General features: G+C 37.7%; 1 protein-coding gene across 1 annotated transcript; it reads right to left on the reverse strand.

Annotated features, from left to right (window-relative positions):
* Nucleotides 1–1,304: 1,304 nt before the first annotated feature.
* LOC139734562 (actin-histidine N-methyltransferase-like) lies at nt 1,305–21,363 on the reverse strand. Its single transcript, XM_071645337.1, has 13 exons — nt 21,172–21,363; nt 19,361–19,456; nt 17,738–17,880; nt 16,916–16,988; nt 14,535–14,645; nt 14,070–14,150; nt 12,740–12,804; nt 10,410–10,465; nt 9,918–10,032; nt 9,030–9,271; nt 8,443–8,531; nt 7,656–7,816; nt 1,305–2,168 (listed from the first exon to the last, which is right to left on the reverse strand). The coding sequence occupies exons 1-13, from the start codon at nt 21,269–21,271 to the stop codon at nt 1,464–1,466; spliced, it is 2,037 nt and encodes a 678-aa protein (XP_071501438.1). The 5' UTR covers nt 21,272–21,363; the 3' UTR covers nt 1,305–1,463.
* Between the last annotated feature and the right edge of the window lie 1,192 nt (nt 21,364–22,555).

The following is a 22,555-nucleotide window of genomic DNA, read 5'->3' on the forward strand; positions in this document are numbered from 1 at the left end:
TCCTGAGGAAGCTAAGTTTTGCATTTCTGCTGATACCTAGTACACTGTGTATTTTCTCTCAGTGTACACCACCACCTAGTGAAGTTTCTATCATTTCTAACAAACACATCATCCACATGGTAAACTTTTGTCTGGCTTCACTTTCCCTTTCTATGAAGTACAAGCAAAAATTAGCACTAAAGTACATTGGTAAACGTCAGAGCATAATACAAATACATTGTATCACCATCTTTTTTGAGTTTGTGTGCATTTGTTGTGTTTATGCCATGACAAAATGAAATGTTGATCATGTGGAATGTACAGACAGCATGAAGACATGAGCTCAATGCATATCAAAGGGAACGTAAAATCTGTGGAATGTTGGCATGATTGAAAGCATTTGCTTGCATTTGAAAGAAAGAAAAAGAAGAAGGAATGAATGAGAAAAAAAAACATGACGAAAACAGACTTACACTCAAGCATGGCAGAATTTTTTTACATGGACATGCATATAGATGGCAAGGGCTATAGATACAAACAACATTTGTATGTCATTTCTGCTTGTATTCAAAGGTTTACTATCATAAAGAGCATTTAAATTTGTTACTGTTCTCAAGAACTGCTGATACAAATATCAAATGTTGATGGAGATTCACATTCTTAAAAGCTCATCCACATTCAACAATCTCATTGAAAGCAAAAATCACACAATCTTGGAGCTGCATGCGTACTTGGCCATTTCAGTCATTATTGTGTTTGATTGACATCTTAGCTTTTCCTTTATAATAATGATTACAAGAAACATAAGACATAAGACTACACTGAATCAACACACAAAAAAAGGGACAGAACAATCTTGGAGCTGCATGCATACTTGGCCATTTCAGTCATCATTATGTCTTGATTGACATCTTAACTTTTCCTTTATGATAATAATTCATTAAAAAATCACAAAAAGAGAAATGCATAAGACTACATTGAATCAACACAAACAAAGGTCAGAACAACACAGGAAACATTAACATTTTGCACAGTATCTAACTGTCTGGTGAAAAGGTGTCACTTTACACTACAAAACTATTTGGTGATGATTTTTTTTCTTCCGCTGGTTTTATTCTCCAAAAACATATGTCATTACTTTAATTATAATCAACATATTAAATTGATAGCCCAGTGTCCAGGTGCACAAGAGATTTTGCATGCTTTGCAGATTAATGTACAATGTACCCCAACTACAAATGGTGAATTTTTGGGTGTCTTGCAGATAGAAAGACATGAGCTATGAAATATATTTTCATCCATGCATCTACTTTGACAGAAAAAAAAAAACCAACCTCATGACAGTTTTCAACATCACACCAAAAGAAAGAAAAAAAGGTCAATCAGTCATCTGTGCACCATGATCCTAATGCATTTATATATGATATAGTAATGCTCTTTGTCATATCAATATGATACATCAATAGATACAAATACTCTTCTGCCTATTCTTCTGTTGCACTTGTTTGCTGTACACTGGATATGAGGTTACCATTTGCTTTCTTAAGGCCGGCACCATACGCACTACCTGCGACTTTGCTCTCTGCAGAGCCGACGTCTCCTGTGGGGGCAAGAGTTCTGCTGTCCTCACCATTCGTGCCCTCATGCAGGCCATTAACAACCCCATTCCCATTAGAGAGAATGTGTCCATTTACAGGCTTTCCATTTGGTGTGACGTCACCTTTCTCTCTATCATCCACTTCTGTGTTTGGCTGTACTTCTTCTGGCATGGATGTAGCTGTTGGCTCTATCCCCTCGCTATCTGACTGCACGCCACCATTGGGATGAATCTCTTCTTCATTGTGCCGATCCCCGTTCATCTGTGGTTTACCCACACTCCCTGCCTTCACGGCATCACTCTCAGCAGTGGCAACATTCTCGTCCTCCCTTCCCTTGTCCTCTTCTGTCTCTGTGGGATCCTGCTCCACCTCCCTGTCCTCCCAGTTCTCTGCGACGTCGACGTCCTGGTCGTCGTCGTTGCTCTCCTTCTGGTATGATGTCGCTCCTTCTGACAAAGCCTCCGCCTTTTCCCGCCACTCGGCACAGAATGAGAGGGTGTTCTCCAGGATACGTCTCTCGCACAAGAAGAGCTGAGTGATGGATCGTTCATGGAAGTTCATGTTGGTCTCCTTCAACCTCTCTTCATATTCCTGGAAAGAAGAAATCATACAATCGTGTTTAGTCATCGACTGGACATGCATGCTTAGTATAAATCTATTTCATCTGCATACTGTAACTTATTTCAAGAAGATAGTTAACTTGTAATTTTTTAGAATTCCCCCCCCCCAACAAAAAAAAAAGCAAACAAACAAAATAGATCTACAGAACCTGAAGGGAAAATGTTCCCCTGGTGTAAAACTTGATGTATTACTTGCATGAGCATGTCAGGTGAACATGAACAAAGTGGGTAGACTGGTACAGATCATGAACTTGACTATTCTTTAAGAAAAAAAAAAGATGAAACAATAACAATACACTGACAGTATTGAAACATTTTTTACATCAAGGAATGAACCTTGGTTCACAGTGCTAATTATGTCTTTCTGATACGGAAGCAATCGGTAAATTAGTGTAACAAAACAAAATCCATTCACTATGGAATCTACTAATTCAAGAAGTACTTACAGGAAATAGCTTTGTTCTGTTCACAGTGGTTCTTTTGACTAAGAAGTCTCGCAATGTTTTTAAATCTGAAGTGGGTAAACATCCAACACAAGTACTACAGTACTACTAACCTGATAACACTCATTAACCCGGTATTCAACCAAATCTGCTGTTTGGGGGAAGAGTAGTAAATGCAACTCATACTTCATTGTCTACAACCTCCTCTATCATAAAACATACCTATGCATGTAACCAAAAAATAACCCCATACCCCAAGAGAATTATCATCACGTTACTCCTCCGTTACACTTTTAGGATATATCTCTTGATGCCAGTGAGAGTACAGGAAGTATGCCTGAGAGAAATGAAGACGTTATTTTACTCCAAACATCAGAGTATTAGGTTGCCATAATGATCAGGGAATATTGTGGTGGTGTTACAAAAACACACACACACACACATACAAAAGGTTGATTTTACAGAAATATATGAACCTTTGACAACACACAGATTGATGCTGTGTCAATTCACAGGGTGTTACTTTTTACATTACAGTAATTTAGTGACGGCCAGAGCATAGGCTACTCAAAAGATGGGAAGACAATAGAAAGGCCAAAAATTAGAGTCATTCTTTGTAGTCAACTCACAACTCCCATTAAAAGTGTTAGACACAATTAGTTTGCATTGATTAGCCATGGTTCAATGAGTGACAAGAGTCACATCCACATTTGACTGAGGAGAAAATGTTCATGAGAAAAGACATCTCAGCACAGTGGTTGATTCACTGCATTAACCAAGCTGCTGCTGTAAAGAAGTAGTTAATAGTGTGTTGCAAAACATGCAGACTAATTGTGTGAGATCCTATATGCTGGTACTTAACAATCTTTTTTTTCCTTTCCTTTTTTGTTCAAAGTGGATGGAAGGGGGAGGGGGAGGGATAAAAAGAAATGATAGCAAGTTCAAGACTTGTGTGTTATATTGGCACGACTAGTAAGGGGAAAAGGCAGGCATAAGTCAGTGTGGTGAAGTTAATGAACATCCATAGAATATCATGTAAGGACAAAAGGGTCTATAGGAGAATAAACAAAATGCAATCCACTGTTATATGATTATGGAAAGGGAATAATGTGCTACATGCAATAAGATGGATTAGAAATTATGATCACAAATGGCATATGTAAGTATCTGTCAGGAGTAGGTCAGCCGTTCTGCATCCAGGACCTTTGACAAAAGTTGTTCCATGTTACAAGGTCAGACAAAGACCATATCAGTACAATAACTAGAACAATACCTCTGGATGGTATGAGGATTAAATATTTCACAATAGTTCAGTATTTGCTGCTACAGCATATATTTGTATTAAACAGAAACATCACCATCTGTAATTTCATAAATTACTCAGATTTCTGATTACCATGTTTCATAAACTTTCACAAAATAGATATAGTTACCAACACCATGTACTATCGGCCCGAACTGTTTAACAGCCACAAACAGAGGATGTCATGTACGTAATGTGTCAAGTATAACTCCAAACCCAGGCGAATAATACCACATTTGAAACAATGGGATAAAAAGATGATATGAGCAAAAGACAAAGTCAGGAAGAAAAGGCAACTTAATAGTTTACACTCATACTCCACACCCTTATGTAGAAGTATTCCTTTTAGGAAGTTAACTTGCAAGTCCTATAAGCTACATTTCTGCAGTTTGGTGCTGTATCTTTTATCATAATTTTTGTTATATATGGCCAGTACTTCACAAGGTAGAGAAAAGACTTCTCTTCATTGGAGGCCTTTGTTGTCCACACTCAGTTACTTGTTTCTGTTGCAAAATTGTTAAATAGCCCCTTAATCACAAGCTTTATAACTGATTCTTAATTTGGCGTTACATTTTAGATGATCAAAAATTCTGTTTCTCTCTCAAATTGGCAATTTTTGGTAATTTCTTTCTTTTAAAATTGTACAGATGTAATGAATATTACCAGTTCAATCTAATATATCTGCAATATAAAGATGTGCAGTGGAATTTGGTGCTGCCAATTTAATGATGTCATTATGATGATTTCTGAAGCAAAATTCTCCCAGGAAGGAAAAAATGCTGCTATGTATCTTAGACAATTCACATAAGAATACCATATGGTGAATGATGAGGACCCACACAATGATATGTAACATACATCACGCTATCCAGCTAATGTATTGCGGTGCCAGCTCTCTAACATCCAATAAGGTGCATGCAAGCTGTATGACTTTGGGAATCAATGCAGAGAGATGGAGATGAAGCATGCATTAATGTAACAATCACATCATTTGGCATTCTTGGCATTCTAGATTCAGCAAATAAGAACACCTTAATAATATTTTAAAAGAAATAACACTCAATAATTGTACGAATTAATAAAAAAAAATAAAAATGGAAGAGCTGTTGAGGCACAGTGAATAAGACCATGAACTACATATTGTGAAATCCCTGGTTCAATCTCCTGGCAACATTGCCACATCCTTTCGAAGAAACACAAAGCTGTTGCTCCAGTGACTGCTTGCTTACAAGCACTCATTGCTTCATTAGGGAAACCATTACTGTATTATTCAAGTTAGTTGATTCACAGGTATGCAAGGCATATTTCCATTGGTCATGCGAGGAAATATCCAAATGAACAAATTACAATGCACTTACAATTAGAAAGGACAACATAGACAATGAAGTCATTTTCTTCTTTTTGCACAGACTGTAGTGAGTCTTGATGTCTCTCTTGCTGTCAGGTCAGGTGTCTTCCAAGAACAATGTCTGCTTATTTGTCTTTTTGTTTCTTTTTTTTTTTGTTCCTTTTGGTTGGATCCTTGAACTTCAGCTGCAACCACAACTGAAATCCCTCCTAAAGCATTCACACAGTTGAAAACTAAATTTTATTCTATCAGATGGGTAGAGTGATTAAGGCAGTAACCTTCATGCTTCTCCTATTGCATGCGATAAGCACTACAGAAATGCTTTCTCTTGGTTAAGATAATGCTTACCACCTCTAATAGTAATTTAGAAAGCATACTAAACATGCAGGAATACAAAACAACAACTGCTACATAAAGGTACAACATCTGCAAGCTGATGCCAGCTGTCACAAAGTTCAGGAATTCTTATTGTGATCCTGATATTGAAAGCAAATTTGTGTGATTTTAGTGTGACTTTTCTGTCTAAAGCGCATGGAAAAGCATGTTTTGCAAATGATAGAATAATATTGGTCATAACTGCATATAATGCATATTACATAACATCACCACTTCATAAGTCTTCCATTGATTTGTACAGTGCATTCCCGTTATAGCAAACACAGTTCTAACAAAATTCCGGTAACAACGAAGTACAAATCAGGCCGAAACATTATCAGCTCTATGTTTTGTTCTATATTGTTCATTTGTTCGATTTTAACGAAATTTCGATATAAAGAAAGAAAATTGCCAGTCCTGAGGACTTCATTATAACGGGAGTCCCCTGTACACACAACAACACAAAATATCTTCATCTCTATAGATGACGTCAAGAAGAAAAAATCATATCCTTCACATCAAATCATTATAGAGTGGTTATTACTTCAGTATGATCTTTTCTAAGGGGAAAGGGTTGCAGTGTCTAAATCATCTCCCAAAGACACTTTTTCTATACAGCACCACTTTTATGTTCAAACTACAATTGTAGCAGGAAAGTTGTAAGGTGATGACATCATCACCTCACTTCATTTGCATATGTGATAATAAGCAAATAATCAACGTTGGTGAAGGTGATGGGACAAACTATCACTTCCGAGGCGATCTCGATGTAGCTATTTTTCCGAACCGCAGCTGAGGAAAGATAGCGTACACATTCAGATCGCCGAGGAAGTGATAGTTTGTCTCATTGCCTGAAACTAAAAGTTGATTATTTGCTTTATATTCCACATCTAGGGTCCTAGAAATTCCCATTTTATTCCACATCTGAAACCATTTTAGCTGTCTTTAGGTATCCTTAGGGCTTAGGATACGTGTGCGCGTAGATGACAAAACAATGAATTTGCTGCGCGCACCGTACGGCACTGAAGTGAAAGTGCATTGCCCTGTGTACTATCAAGCGACCTAGTTAAATGATAGTCCACAGTGCAACGCACTTTTATTTCGCACATACTCATCTCGCGTTAAGACTGTATGGGCTGCCAGAGATCAGCAAAACAAACAGCCGTCTTTATAGATGACAAAACAATGAATTTGCTGCGCGCACCGCGCGACACTGAAGGGAAAGTGCAATGCACTGTGTACTATCAAGTGACCTAGTTCTTCTCAGGTGATGTGATGGGCAAAACTACGCTTTATCACGTGATCAGCTCTTGACCAATCCTATACCAAGATTCTTAGTATGTGGAATATAACAACTAATATCACTGTTTCATGAAAACATGAGAAACTTCCTGAATTTCCAGATTTTGTGTGCATTCTAATACTTTCCCTCTTTGTTTGATTGAATGCCATGTAGTGAAGGCATATAAAACATGGAGTGGCATTTCACCATGGATGTCATGCCGACAGGAAAAAACCAGCAAACACTATTAAAGAGTTCTTCAACTGAGGCCCGCTGTATTTCCACAATATTCCAGGCTGCAAGAAAAACAGTAAATTTAAACCAGTAGTACTATCAATCACCTAGTAAGACAGCATGAAGTGTGTTTGCCTCAACAGTGGACAGCTACACGATACACCTCATTGCAAAATCATTACAAGCAAGTATGGAAGCACTAAATGAAGAGACTGACTGTGCAGCTAATTTGAAATTAAATTGGTAGGTGACACAATGTGAAGGACACACAGCACACTCCACTGCAAAGAGCACATAGAGAAATGCAAGATTTAACCTCTTAGCATTAAACAGGCTTCATTGAAATGACTGGTACTTGTATCATTAGTCCTGTGATATACGCTCACACACTCTGGATGGCAAATAGCTGCAGACAGTATGTCATCAGCCGACTATTAATGCATGTATTGCCGTCTCTTATCTTTTCAACCTACCTCTATGGACGACTTGTACTGGCGGAGGAGCAGCGTCACTCGCGTCGCAAGGTAGACACAGATGCGAAGTTCGTTCAGCTTGCTGACGATCTTTGACCTGTCGACCAGGCTGAACAGGAGATCGTTCCTGTCCGCTCCTACCAGTCTCTCCTTCAGTTCAACTGAGATTGGAATGGAGAGACAGACAGACAGACAGTCAGACAGACAGACAGGCAGGCAGACAGACAGACAGACAGAGAGATTATTGAAAAACAATAACACTGCATATTGAGACTGTCTGCACACACACGTCGTGTGTTGTGTAGTTTGATACGTCTGGTAGGATGTTATGTGTGAATCTAATCTAGCATTCATCAGCCTCAAAACTCTCATAAGGGCCTGCTGGGCTAAGGAGCAAACCATGGATTCATCTTTGCAGAAAAAGAAAAAAACACACATCTCATTGACATTGAATAACTGGATTTGTTTTCAAGGGCAAATAAAAACACATTTGATGTCAATTTGTTATTTGTCATTTTATTTTTGATTTTTTATTTTTTGATAAAGCTGATCATGCAGAAAGAGTTACTTAACCTACATATTCACTCTTGGGTTTGTACTATTTGATTTAATAAAGGGACAGTTTTTTTTTCATGCTTGCTTTTCATACTCCTCAGATATTATATCATCAATTAGTGCTCTGTAAAATGTGAAAAATAGCTTCATTCTTACAGGAGAAAAATAAAATCAAGATTTTTGCCTACGTCAAGCATGAAGGGAACACGCATCCCACTACTTTACCCCTCACCTTCAGACATGCAGAAGATCTTGAGGAAGTTCATGAGTGGAAGGGGGACAGGATCCTCACCGCTGGAGATGTGGAACGTCTGCATAGATCTGCACAACCAATATTGGTATTGTAGTTGAAAGGTTACAGAAGTAGAATTCATCAGGTTACTTTTTATTTTGCAAATTTGTCTGGTGTTTGGGCATCAAATAAAATACAAGAATTATAATTCGATAGTAGTATTCATAGAAGTGGTAGTAGCAATAATGATACCGGTCATAATACTAATGATCTAGATGGTGAAAATTACCTGAAAAAGTTCATGATGACAAAAATACTGGTAATTATATAAATAATGCTAGCAGAAGTAGTAGTATAATATCAATAACTACATTTATAATTATAATATGTTAATAATAACAATACTAACAAAAATTATAATATCATTAATGATAAAAAAACACAATAACAATAGCAAACATTACCATATAAGTGTGAGAAATTGTAACAAGTACCACCATCAGTATCATTAAATCAATAGCAGTATGAAATAAAACCCTTAGACGCAGCAATGAAGTTGAAATAGAGGGCATCTGTGACAGACCTACCCAAGGCATCTTATGATGGCACAGAGTTGAGCCTTCATGGCATACAGCCTGTCACTACTACTCAGGCCCAGCTGGATGGCCATGCTGTCGCAGGAGTTGTCCGGGTACACAAAGCCACTGTAGAGCAGTAGATCGGCATTGGAACGGCGACCATAGCAGATGTAGATTTGTTCCCTGGCCTTGAAATCTGCCATGGCCATGTTCACGCAGGCATCCCGCTCCTGGTCGAAGTCTGTTTTCATCTTTTGGTAAAACACATAGACACATAGGAGAGTGGTGGTTATTCCTCTGTTTACTATGACTTGCTGCAACCTTTTCCTTGAATTTGTATGGCCCACACAGCTCGTTTATATTACACTCCTGACAGCATACAGCATTAACAGGATAAAATCAGCAGTTTCCCAACTGATTGCATAAAGTGAGTATCCAAAGGTAACACGCACCTTAACAGCAAGTCCCAACCACAATCGACAGGTAATAAAATATATTGAATTGTAATCGCAATGCATGATTCCATCAATGATTCCTGTGATAACATCTTGAATTCTGCATTTAAAAAAACCAACAACAAAAAAAAAATTATCAAAATGGATGTACAACCTCTAATTATTATATCAGACGATGTTGTCTGCTGTTCTCTTTGTAATACCAATTACAGCTTATGGAAAGAAAAAAACAACAACAAAATGAATCTAGTGAGATGTGGATCTATTATGTACTTTTCTTCAATATCTATATCACCTAAATTACAGGAGAACCTGTAAGACAAAAATTCAACTTTTTTTTTAAATTCATTTTTACTATAAATACATTTCGATTTTTTTTTTTTCAATAACAAATTCTTCTATGTCTTGCCGGCCATGTCGTAGATGGTTCCATTGTCCTTACCTCACCATTGGCATGGTTACACATGTCCCACAGAGGGATGAGAGCCAGAGAGGGCACCATTCCATCTTGGGACGGAATCTGATTCTGTCTTGACATGACTGTTGCAACGGCCCATCTATAATGGTGGAGAAAGAAATAAAGTCAACAGAATGGTTCGTGTCTTCCTCAGTCATATCATTGCCATCCTGTTTTATGCCCACAAGTATCACATCAGGAACAATTTGTGTCATGCACCACTGACAAAGGCCAATCCCAATATGAAACACTGGTGTGAAAATGTTTCTTTTCTAAACATTTAGTTCTGAGAAGTCATGCAAACAATTGCTTCCGACCACAAACCAACTAATTTTTAATATTTGTAGCATCAAGAATCACTACCTACTTCAGAGAGTACAGGCAAGCTGTCTTACTTTTGATATGTTTCATAACAAAAGAGTTATTCTAACTTCCCATGCTTCATTTCAGATATATTGGTAGATTAAACAGACATACCTATACATGTCATATGTAAATGCTTCCCTCAGATGCAGCTTGCTGTATTCAGGAACCTGAAAATAGGATTGACAGACTTAATGATTAACAAAAGCTTCATACTACTACAGAAGACAAGAGTAGTTGCCAAGGAGACAGCAAAACAAAATATTATATTATGGGCAGTAGGAGTGACATATATTTCACTCTTACTCAAGAAAATGAATTGGGATATAAACAGAACTACATGCACATTATAGCCAAGTTACATACATATCTGAATCAATTTGTGTGAAGCCAAGCATATTGATTTTAACAAGTCAATGAATATGCGTATACACACAGCATATAAGAGCTGATGAAAAATGAAGTGAGACTACAGTGTATCATCACTTCAACTGTAATGCACTGTGGAAAAATCATGTTCAGTTAAATTTGACCCCTGACCTCCTGTAAATCATCTTTCTGGACAGGTACAAACTTCATTACTGTCCTCACTAACATCTGTATAAACACATGCAGTATCATAGCATTTCTCTGATATAATTTGGTTGGCATGCTTCTAATACATTGATTGGAAGCACAAAGATTAAACCAGTGCTTCTCTTTGATATGCAATGTACTAAGGAAGTCTAATGTGATGAAATCAACCACAAAAAGAACCCATAAATCAATGTCAACTCACAATGTCTATCCATGATATCAATTTCATTTCGCTTAAAAAAAACCCTAGAAATGTTGCTATGGCGACTGATGCCTCCGCCATAATGCATGATTCTCCCAATAGGCGTATAGTACAATGTCTTCACAATGTGTGATCCATGACAGTTTCACATAACTGGCAAAATATTGAAATGACTGGTTTGTCAGAAATGTCTTGAACTGGGTTTGCTATAATTTTCTAAGAGTGCAGGTGCACATATTTGGGGAATTTTGGGGAAGTTTATGCATTGAGTAATTTCCAAGGTATGAAGAAAGAGTGTGATGACGGTACAAAATAGATATTATTATTTTTTTTTTTGGGGGGGGGGGGAAGGCATTGAAACCTGGCCTTTGACCCTTAACCTTTGACCTTTTGGTTTGAAATTTCCTGGAGAATCTCCATTAGGTAATGCATGTATTAAGTTTTGAAACTAATAATGCAAGCATTGCATATACTAGTATATGAGGGAAATAGTAAAATTTTGAGGAGTTGACCTTGACCTTTGACCCCTGACTATTGACCCATGTCCCCTAAATTCCCTAGATAATCCCTGCCAGACAGTACATGCGTATGTACCAAGTTCCACGAAGATACATTGAACCATTTGCGAGAAAAGTGATATTGCAACATTTTCACCTAACCTTTGACCTTTTGACCTTTGACCTTATGACATGAAACTCTCTCTGGAGAATCTTTACGCAGTAGTACATGTTCACACCAAGTTTCAAGAAAATACCTTTGGGCATTGCATAGATAAGGGGAAAATTGCAACATTTGTAGCATTTGACCTTGACCTTTTGACCTTTGGCCTCTCGCCAATGTCACTAAAATCTACTCAACTAATTGTCCCATCATACATCATCCTTGGACCAAGTTTGGTGAAAGCTGCTTCATCCAGTTTTGAGTTTATATCACGTAAACAGATAAATTTTAAGATTTGACCTTGATCTTTGACCTTTAGCTGATTTCACCCCAAATCTAATCAAATAATTGCCCCATCATACTTCATACTTGGACCAAGTTTGGTAAAATTCCAGTAAATATTACTCAAGTTATCGCGTAAACGAAAGCGGACGGACGTACGTACGGACGGACAACCCGAAAACATAATGCCTCTGGCACCACTTCGTGGCGGAGGCATAAAAATAGTTTCTACTACTAAAGAACTGAATTCCCTAAAAGAGAACAAGGAAAAGCAATACTCAGATATTTCTTGTGGATCATGTGTCATAAAAAGGATACTGGCACTTGTGTCAAGCACAACAGATTGTGCCACTGACCTTGCTCATCTACACGAAGCTGAAGAAATGTGAATTTTTTTTTTAATGACAGGGAAGCATCCATGCTCCTATTACAGCACTTTGACTTGGCAACTGCTGGCCGGGCCTGACGTTAATACACACTTGCAATTAACTTGCAATTCACAATTGTTGTAGAAGCTGATAAAGATCATGGGGTGCTCTAGGTGCATACAGTATATCTACAAAAACTGCTGTGTTCGACCAGTATGTCTAACATGTATAGCTACCAGTAATGTTGTTTCTATAAATAACCACATACGACAAAAATGTTGGAAGTATCACAGACAATCTCTAATATCCACTGTCATCACTATTGCAGTGCCCTTTATGACAGTTGCATTACTTACACTGAAGAGTTTGTAGAGGTAGGCATACTGCCTGGCAATGCTCTTGTGCTGCTTCAATGTCTCACCTGGATGGAAGAGAAGCACAGCGAAACAGGACCTTGCCATTGGCAATTACGGTCAATAAAATTTCAACGCTGCTCTGCAAAATGTAAATGGAGTTATCTTCATGGTAATTCCTACTTCTGAGACCACATGCTGCAAGTATAATTTCAAAAAGACCTGCAACAGACATGTAGACTGTGTCTTTTGAATAAACCACCTTGGTAACAATTCATGTGAGAATCCCACATTATACAACCTCCTACCACCCATGAATGCTTGCCTATTCTGCTGTATCCATGCATTAATGCCAATAGACTTGTCTGTCATACAGCATGATCTCAGAATTAGGATGCAACCATTGATCCTCCACCTTAGATGCATCAGTATGTACCTGAAAAAGAGAGCTAACAAGCTTTTCTCTGTCATTGTCTAAGCAATTCTGTAGGAGTCACATAGAATGTTTTTCTCAAGTGCTCTCCACATCATTCCAATTCATTCATTATTTACAAACTGCTGCTCACAAAAGGTATGGAGTTTCTGTATTGTTTCTCTGAGAATATGCACCTCACAATGCTCATTAACATCTCCGTGAAAATGTATCATTTAGTGGCATTTTAGCGGCGATTTATCTGTGTTGTATTGAGCATTAGCAAAGTCTGGAGGGGGAACCCCCCCCCCCCCCCCCCCCCCCCCGAAAAGCGCATATACATGTCGTATGTTCCCATATAAATATTGATCCCTGACAAGTGTGAGGAAATTCCTAGTGAGAACCCTGATTCCACAATGTGTAATGAACCTTGAACTTTGACACTGCCCTCTTAGCCCAAAACTTGGATGAATTCTTTAAAACACACACACTCACAACATGCCACATATAATTTCACTGTAAAGTTGGGTTGAGAACATATGAGTTATCCTCTAAACATGTACAGTAATTCTGTACAAAAGAATGTATGGATAGATGGACAGACAGTCCTCCCCATAACAAACAAGATAAAACAATTAGAAAACAAACACTTCTATCACAGTCATAATTATAATAATCTCTCTTTTGTTTGTTTGTTTGTTTGTTTGTTTGTTTGTTTTTGTTAGTAAGCAACGACAACATATAATGCAAAATGAATACAGGATACAGGACATAAGAATACCTGCAAGTTGCAGGAACAAGACAGTAGTACAATTTTCTCTCTCTCTCAGATGCAGAGGGTAAGAAGCTGACAAGACTGAGATACAAGCACAAAATTGTAGGAGGAAAAATGAATTCATTGTCAATGAAATTCTAGCTTACTGTAGACAGGTGACCCCTGCAGCATCTGCAGCTCTGCCAGGTTGAAATACAGAGGGAGACTGTAGGTTGCAGGCAGGATGTCTGGGTAACAAAAGGCTAAGGACTGTTGCATTTTTCTTTTTTCTTTTTTAACAGAGAACAGGTGTTTGGCATAATATACAAACACTGCATTCAATTTCTGAACAAATGCTTTGTGAAAAGGTCATGATATTCATCAGAAAGGGCATGAATATTCTAATGCATAAAAGTTGTTGATGTGTATCAAATACGTCTCAAAGGCATATCATGTTTTAACATTCCAGTAATGATACTTTCAGTTTGCTGAAAAAAAAAAAAAAATCTGACAGGACATCATCTATTTGTATCTTGTTTGCACATCACAGTGACAATAATACCCTTGATCACGGCATGATAATCTTCAGATGTGGCAATGTGGCAGTGGCATTTCAGGTAAACAAAGGATACTCAAGTAGGGGTGGAAGAAGGAATTTGGCTTCAGTTTCTCGTTGATCAGGAAGATGGCCAGTCTGACGTTTGCCATTCCCTTCAGCAGTCGGTCTGTTTTCATCAGTTCACCTGTTGGATCGCAAAATGTTATCATATTTTTAAAGGCATTATATACCATTTGCAGATGAAACAAAAACCCATATTTAGTGTTTCAAAATAGTTCTAAAATGTGAGTTAGGGATAGAAACAACCAATGTAAAAATTTGAATCAGTATAATTAATGATAAGTATTGTTGAATGTACAAAATGTGACCAACAGTTATGATAAAAATGTTTATAGACTAAACCGTTTACAGTTACGGTTAAGTGAGAAAAATAGTGATATCTCCTTATATTTTAGGCTTTACTGTAAAATTTTACATGGTAGGATGTTTTGTGATACACTGACCTAAACATAATATTATGCATCAATTGTGATATCTTGAACACTTTTTTAATAACTGCTCCCAATGTTAAACAGTACCTTTAAAAACTGTGGTTCTTCAAAATGATCAGTACTTTTGAATTAATTATTCTTGATTTGCACTAGCTTGTACTCAGTAGCTGTTTTATCTGACATTTCAATTTTAGGGTAAGATTTACAAAACTACAGTCCTTGAATCTTCATAGAAGCTTGCCTGTGGGTATAGTTTGGCGCATCATTCACATTTGTATCATTTGGCCTTTGCAAGTGAGTACATGTATATGGGTTTGTTTTACACTCTAGATTACACATTGTCTTCTCACTGGACCATGCTTAACTGTGCCATCTGCACAATTCATTTGCACCGTGCCTATTTAATGTGGCCATCCCTCTAAAAACAAACAACACAAACAAACAAAAATAGCTCAGAGGAATCAGGAAGTGTTATCATGCAAGCTTTCCATGCCAGTGGGAGCTAAAAACAAGAAGGTAAAAAAAAAAAGTATACAGTTAAGGAAATGGGTGACAGCTTTAAACACTTCAACATCATGTGTTTTTGTTTTTGTAGGACTTTAATGTGTTTACACAACTTATCCGGTATTGAGTGAAAGGAAAAAAACAGATCATCATGGGAATGCTTCATGGAGATCTGACCTACTGCCCAAATCACAGTCATACAGAACATAATACAGTGTAATTTCATTGTTCATGACCAAAATCACATATGATTTAAGTCATATCCCCCCCCCAAAAAAAAAAAAAATAATAAAAAAAAAAAATATATATATACATACATATATAAATGAAACAAAAGCGACAAACAAGCGATAATTTAACAACTGTGACACAATATCAACAAAAGGTACAACAGTTTGAATGTTTCATGATTTCACATGGTCATTTTTGTCTTCTGACTATAAATTTGCTTGAATAAAACTCCTACATGAACAAATTTGGTTTTTTTTACAATGCTCACTGGATGCTGTACTGGTGTACTAACATTGAAGTGGTGGTCATAACATAGTGGTAAACTTGCTAGGAAGCATCACTGCATATAATTCATACAATTCAAAATCCTTTTCTCTTTGAGGCAAGAATTCCTTTACAGTCTGCCTCATGAAAATGATCCTTCCTGGGATCGTTTGGAGTCCTTTTTTTTTTCTTTGTTATTCAAGGCTATGTCAGCACTCTCCAAACATTTTTCTTCTGACACACAAGAGAAATCACAATACTATGTACATTTACTTTTTCACTACAAAAAGAAGTAGATGGAAACCAGCTGACACAACAAATTATGTGATACAAACTCAGTTATTGTGTATAGTGTCCTAATTGTTGGTGCTCTTTCTTGCCTGATTTTTATCCGGGCAAAATCCTGGTTGGTGCTTCAATATACCCTGGGGATTCTTTTGGTTTCAAACATAGTTCAGATGGGGGCTTTGACACTATAACATTCAACAGCTAATAATAATGCGCTTTTTCGTAGGGCTGTCACTGCTATTGTGTCACGAAGGCCTGCAGAAACGATTCATTATATGCAGCCATGGACCAGCCCCAAAACAATTGGTTTTTGATATCCAACAACTATTCATAACCTTACATTGTCACCAAAGGCAACACTAAGTAATGGAGCTTGCATAATACCTCTTGAGCAGCATCACTGGAAAAAAAAAAATCCCTCTCAAAAAGTCAATTCAGACATTTTTAACAATCATAAAAGAAAGGCTACACAAGCAATGTCACAATCACATCATTAAATTATTATCTAAAAATACTGATTTGATGTCATATTTACTACCTCACCAAAATTGAGTGGTCATATGTGTCTCATTTCCAGTTTCAGTCAATTTCCATTGATAGGTTGCTCAATTTTATCCCATTCAGTAGATACAAGAATCTCTCTGTGCTTCACTGCATTCATTCAAACACATCTTACCTAGCATTGAGTCCTCAGAATTCTGGTCTGTCAGCATCATTTTCCTAGGAATGCACATCACCTCTTCATCCATCTGTCAAAAGATGCAATCATTGATGAGGTTTGCAATATCCTCTCTGCCAGATTATCACTGAACATATGAATAATTATCTTTTGAAGGACTTTTTTTGACAATGTGCAGCAAAACGAACATCATATCTACAGAAATATTAAAAACATATATATTTAGTTGTGTTTTGGATAAGGAGAGAACCCCCTCCCCTATGAGCAATTCATTTGTCATGGTTGGAAACATGTATGCCTCCACCTTCTCACATGGTCGCTATATTCTGCCAATAAATCCATATGAAGTTTACTGATCATGACCCTTGACCTTTAGCACTGAGCTAAAATCCCTTCATCTGAAGAAGATTGTATACCTCTCCATTTATTGCTCTTTTTCTTACAAAACTATTTTCTCGGTGGGCTTTGCTAGTAGACAGAGCAGCCTAAAGACAACTAAACCCAGAAAGATAAAAAGGACAAAGGTGTCTCCAACTAGCTAGACTCATTACCACAAGAATGAGGACTAACAAACTTTTTAACTCTTTAAATTTCAGTAAGCAGTGTGAACAACACATGATACGATCTCCAATGAATGCAGCGCACTAATTATTTCACTACACTCCACACAACATTCCTACACAGGCTGGAGAATAATGTACACCATCATAATATCTGATGTCATGATAGTTATGCTGGAAGGGAATTCAGCATACCACTGCAAACATGCTGAAAATTTAATGCATGCAATGTTCTTCTCCTGGCAATTATGAGTATTACCTTGATGTCCTGTGTAGCCTGCAAACCATAGCCCTCCTCATAGCGTGTAATCTCGACACACTTTGTGGACACACCATTGCTCTCAAGCCAGTCGATAAACTCTGGAAAGTGGCTCTCTCTGTCGGGTAGTTGTGTCATCACATCTGCAATGAAGAACATAGATTTCTTGTCATGCATTTCCCTTTCATATACTTTTAAAGGGATTGTACAATGTATAGTATTGGTGGAGATGAGAATTAGGCTTTTAACTTTTTGCAAGATACCTAGAAACCACTTATGAAATAGTACAGAACATACCATTTTAAAAAGAATTCAAAGTTTATAAGATGAAAAATCGGTTTTGGAAACACTGAGATATCCATAATCAAAGTAAAACAAAGCGATCCTATAAAGGTGGGTCCCATCTTTTATCAGGAATGCTCTGATTTGGATATCTCAGCCATTTAAAACCAATTTTCATCAACTAAACATTGAATCCCTCTTGGAATTACATGCTCTTTCATATTTCATGAGACGGTTCTCATTATCTCATCAAAAAATATTAGAAACCTGAAGGTAGGTCTCAACCAAAACTATACTCTCCCTTTAAACTTTTGCCTACAAGCAAGTAACATATTTTCAAGAAAAACAGATAGTTATAACAAATGGTTATAAGGTAAACGTTTCAATTTGTCAACATATTTCATAACCATGATTACACCTAAAAGTGGACAAATCTACTGTATATACCATATTTCTTGTGATTGAGAACCACAGTCACAGAATGAAAAATAAGTTAATGATTTCCTATCTTTTGAGATGACACACAGGGCATTTGTCTTTCAGGAAGCAAATTCTCTAGTGAGCTGCTAATTTCTTGAATATCAGTTGACTTGCACAATTTTTGAAAAAAAAAACTCAAATTATACCATGTATTCAGTATCTAATTTCAATATTTACCATGTTAACATCAAATCTGTGTTTGTGAAAAAGATTCATAATGATAAAGTCATAAACTCCAATTAAACTTATGGGTGATAAACCAAGGTGAGTAGTACAAGTACTGTGTATGTCAAGGACTGGCACAACTGCAACTCATATCAAATCAAACACTGTCTGCAAACAGAGTGTGACTCCGAAATTCTGAGTGACAGGCAGTAGGCTACCACATCCAATGGTAGAACATCAGATCCTTGTAACTGTCCTTGTTTTGTTACATCATTTTCTGCTCTTCAAAGACAAAAACTTCGAATCTTTTATGAAGTAATGCTGTATACATATATTATGTATGTATACACTGTATGTGTGTATGTGTGTTTACATGTATATATAGATGCAGATGACATTGAGCTAGGAATAGAACAAGTCTGATGGATCATAAAAGAACCACCCCCCCCCCCCCAAAAAAAAGAGAGAGAGAAAAATAAACAAACGAACAAACACACAAACAAATATAACAGATCTTTAGAGTAATTCATCGATGCAGCTCAATCAATATTTTCCCGTGTTAGATTTAAAAACAAAACAAAAAACAAAAACAAAACAAAACTCACCGGTAGCAAAACAGGTTGGTACATGGATTCTAATCCACTTGTAGTGGTATTGAATAGTGAACAAGTCATGAGAAAGGCTTGAACAACTTACCATGCTGCTTTTTGCGAATTTTCTCAATGACACTGTTGATTTGAAGAAACTCCTCCCACTGCTCATTAGGTGTTGGTGGACTCTGCTTTGTAGCCACTGTGCACGAAAGATCAGGAAAGGGATTACTGTATTTTAAGCTGTTATTTTTGCGAATTTTGCGAATCACTGTTGGGTCGTGAATTTAACAACATGTGAAAATGGCGCCATACGCTAAAGTAATAGTGCACTTGCGATAGCCTCGGTGTCAATTCGCGAAAACATCTCGCGAAAATGTCCTTGACCTCATCATTCGCGAAAATACCAGCTTATACAGTAGTAGTTAAGACTTGAGGCTCAAAGATACAAGAAAGCTCCAGCCAAATCAAATCGATTAAGAGAGAAAATGAATCACTGGGCTTTATTTGCTCTCACACATGAGCATGCATAGTGGGTTTTTAAAGTAGGATACATACTTACTTTAACCCAGGAAATTAAAGGCTGTTAGATATGCTAAAGAAGCCTTGATGTTCATAATCATGTTGCAATATGTTTTTCTTGCCATCATGGAATGAAAATCATAAACTGTTCTTTGCAGACCTCGAAATAGGATTTTGGAGGGGCAAGGCCATTTAGAAAAGGGCACTTTTTCCAAGAGGCCAGGGCACTTAGGTCAGTCAGAGGGGCACCAAGGCCACATTGGAAAGGGCATGTTTGGTGTTTATGAAAAAAGAAAGAAGAAAAACAAACCGAGAAAAAAACAAACAAACAAACACACACACACACACAAACACAAAGTGCAACACACAACAAAAACCTCTTCCCTACAGCTGTAACACATTCCCGATCTCCGCGTTTCTATCAGGTGAAACAACATTTTTTAAAACTAGGAATAAAACAACAGTAGGTATTGATTGAAACTCGACACCCTTTCAGGCCAGCCAGGCCAGGCTGCCATGAAACTTCAAAGCACATTCCGACAGCTGGCTGGCAAAACCACATGGCAAAGGAATTTGCGCACGCGTGTGCATTGATTAGTCTGTGACAGACAGTTCATGACCTCCAAGAATGCGCCAGTACGCGTGGTTTCTTCTGTAGATTGGTCTTTCTCTCTCTCCACCCCTCCCCATTCCCCAGTCTGGCACACCTTGGCATCGTGGGATTTTTCTTTTTTCTTGGTGAACTTGATGTTCACTCTTTACTACTCTATCTGAATATGCACTGCCTAGCTAGTAACTCTCGCGGCCGCTGCGCTGCAGAGGCAGTCGGGACGGTAAAAGCCGGTCGGGCGTACATGTATCTCCGTCGTCTCGTATCTCCGAAAGATACTTTGAGTTTGAATCAGATATATTGGGACGCGAGTGAACTGAAGGTATGATATTTGAGATCAGGAAAGTTGTTCAAGCTTATTAAAGAGACTTTGAGAAAGGGCATATCATACGTCATAAACAATCACTTTCATTCTAAAAGGGCACCACAGCCCCAAGAAAAATGGCACACTTTTTTTTGGCCGTAACTTTGATCAAAAAACAGAAGGCATTGCGGCCAACGAGAGGGGCACCGACGGCCATGGCCGTCGGTGGCCGTCGGTTAATTCGAGGCCTGTCTTTGTAATTTTTTTCACAAATATATATATTTTTTTCATATCCAACAGCATTTCTTTGTCTAACTTTGTACAAACCAACCGCTGGGTCTCCATTAATTGGAGAAAACAAATGCACACAAACAAATAAAATGCACACTTCCAGTACAATGGTGGTAAATATGTTAATAGAGAATAAAGGTAAGGTTGGAAAATGCCCAGATTTTAATACAATTTGCATAATAATACCTACACTCAATAATGTGACCGCAGAGTTTGAGAATCTCTTTTCTCTCTGCCTTGGATGCTTCATCTGGTGCAGGGTTTGTTTTTCGCTTACTCTTCCTACCCATGTTGGATGGCAACCTGTTTTATGAATCAATAAAAAAAAGACAACCAAACAAACAAACAAATATTTTGTTTAGTCATTTGTTACAGACCTAACCACAGATAAAGATATTGACAACAGAGTGAGAGAATAACAGAGTAGCTTCTTTATCTCGGGTCTGACCTTTTCAGCTCTGGCATCTCTACCTACACTACTTCATGCCTATTAAATAGTAAAACTTGGTAGAAGGGTGTATAGTATCTTATTCTTGCTCTTGGAACACTGAGAGACCAGGTGCAGCTATACAGAACATTTATTAGTCATTATGTTGCATTCATTTGATTAATTCAGGCAAAGTATGGATCAACTTGAGAGGAAGCAGGAGGAAATGAAAGGGAAGAAATACAAAGGAAAAGGGAAAACTTACAAGAGTACACATACAACACCAGGGGCAGATCCAGGAATTCCGTAAAGAGGGGGTGCCTTCTTTACAAAATTAAAAGGGGGCGCACACACCCTTCCCCATTTTTTTTCTTTTTATTTCTTTTGTTATAACGAAAAATAAAGGGAGGGGGGGGGGAATCGGGGAGCACCTGGTGCACTACCTGGTACCCCCTGCATCTGCCACTGAACACATCTATATACTGTAGCAACCTTAATTCTTTAATAAGATATCTCTTGATCAAAAGATCAGCCTGTATCTACTGTCAGGGATAGATATAAATGTTCCGCATTGACCAAAAAAATATCAGTCTGTATTTTATGGATATAGATCTAGACTATGTTCTGCAGAGACGATATGTCTGGCTTCATACAGAATCTTAATTATCCAAGACTAGGAGGAAAGTAAAAGTCGAAAATTATAAAACTCCTCTAGCTCTGGAAAGACAAATTTTTCTATCTCCTCTTATGCAGACGATGCTAAGAAAGGCAGCCAGAAAATCAGTAAACACCTGTTCGGCTTAACAGTTACACATTTTAACAAAGACAGACAGAGAGCAGAGCATAAGACTGTAGAGCTCCAGTTTAGAGGTCTTGTTGTAAATACCACTACCACTACTACCAGTGCCCAGACTTTAGCAGGTAGATTCTAAATTTACTATTTTAGTCGTAGAACAACATACAAAGTTGCGGCTAGTAGTAGTAAGATCTATACACAACGTTTGAGGTTAGAGCCTAGAGGTGCCCTTACCTGATTCTGGTTTAATCTGGGGCTCTGAGAAAGGACTTGTCAGAACTTCAAGTTATGCCAGTCGACTGCAGCGTCAGTGGACTTGGCTCTTTCAGGAGTCTTGGATTGGACTTGACT

Source organism: Diadema antillarum, unplaced genomic scaffold (assembly GCF_040938485.1).
Source record: "Diadema antillarum isolate AM-2024a unplaced genomic scaffold, OU_Dant_1.0 seq00000533_RagTag, whole genome shotgun sequence".
Taxonomy (NCBI): Eukaryota; Metazoa; Echinodermata; class Echinoidea; order Diadematoida; family Diadematidae; genus Diadema; species Diadema antillarum.

Bases quoted from the DNA above. Each gene is read 5' to 3' on its own strand.
- LOC139734562 (XM_071645337.1), bottom strand. From the start codon at position 21,271: ATGGGTAGGAAGAGTAAGCGAAAAACAAACCCTGCACCAGATGAAGCA. The intron at 14,646-16,915 runs GTAAGATGTGTT...GCGATCCAACAG, and splicing joins TTCTGAGGACTCAATGCTAG to GTGAACTGATGAAAACAGAC. The intron at 10,033-10,409 runs GTATGTCTGTTT...CCACCATTATAG, and splicing joins TTTACATATGACATGTATAG to ATGGGCCGTTGCAACAGTCA.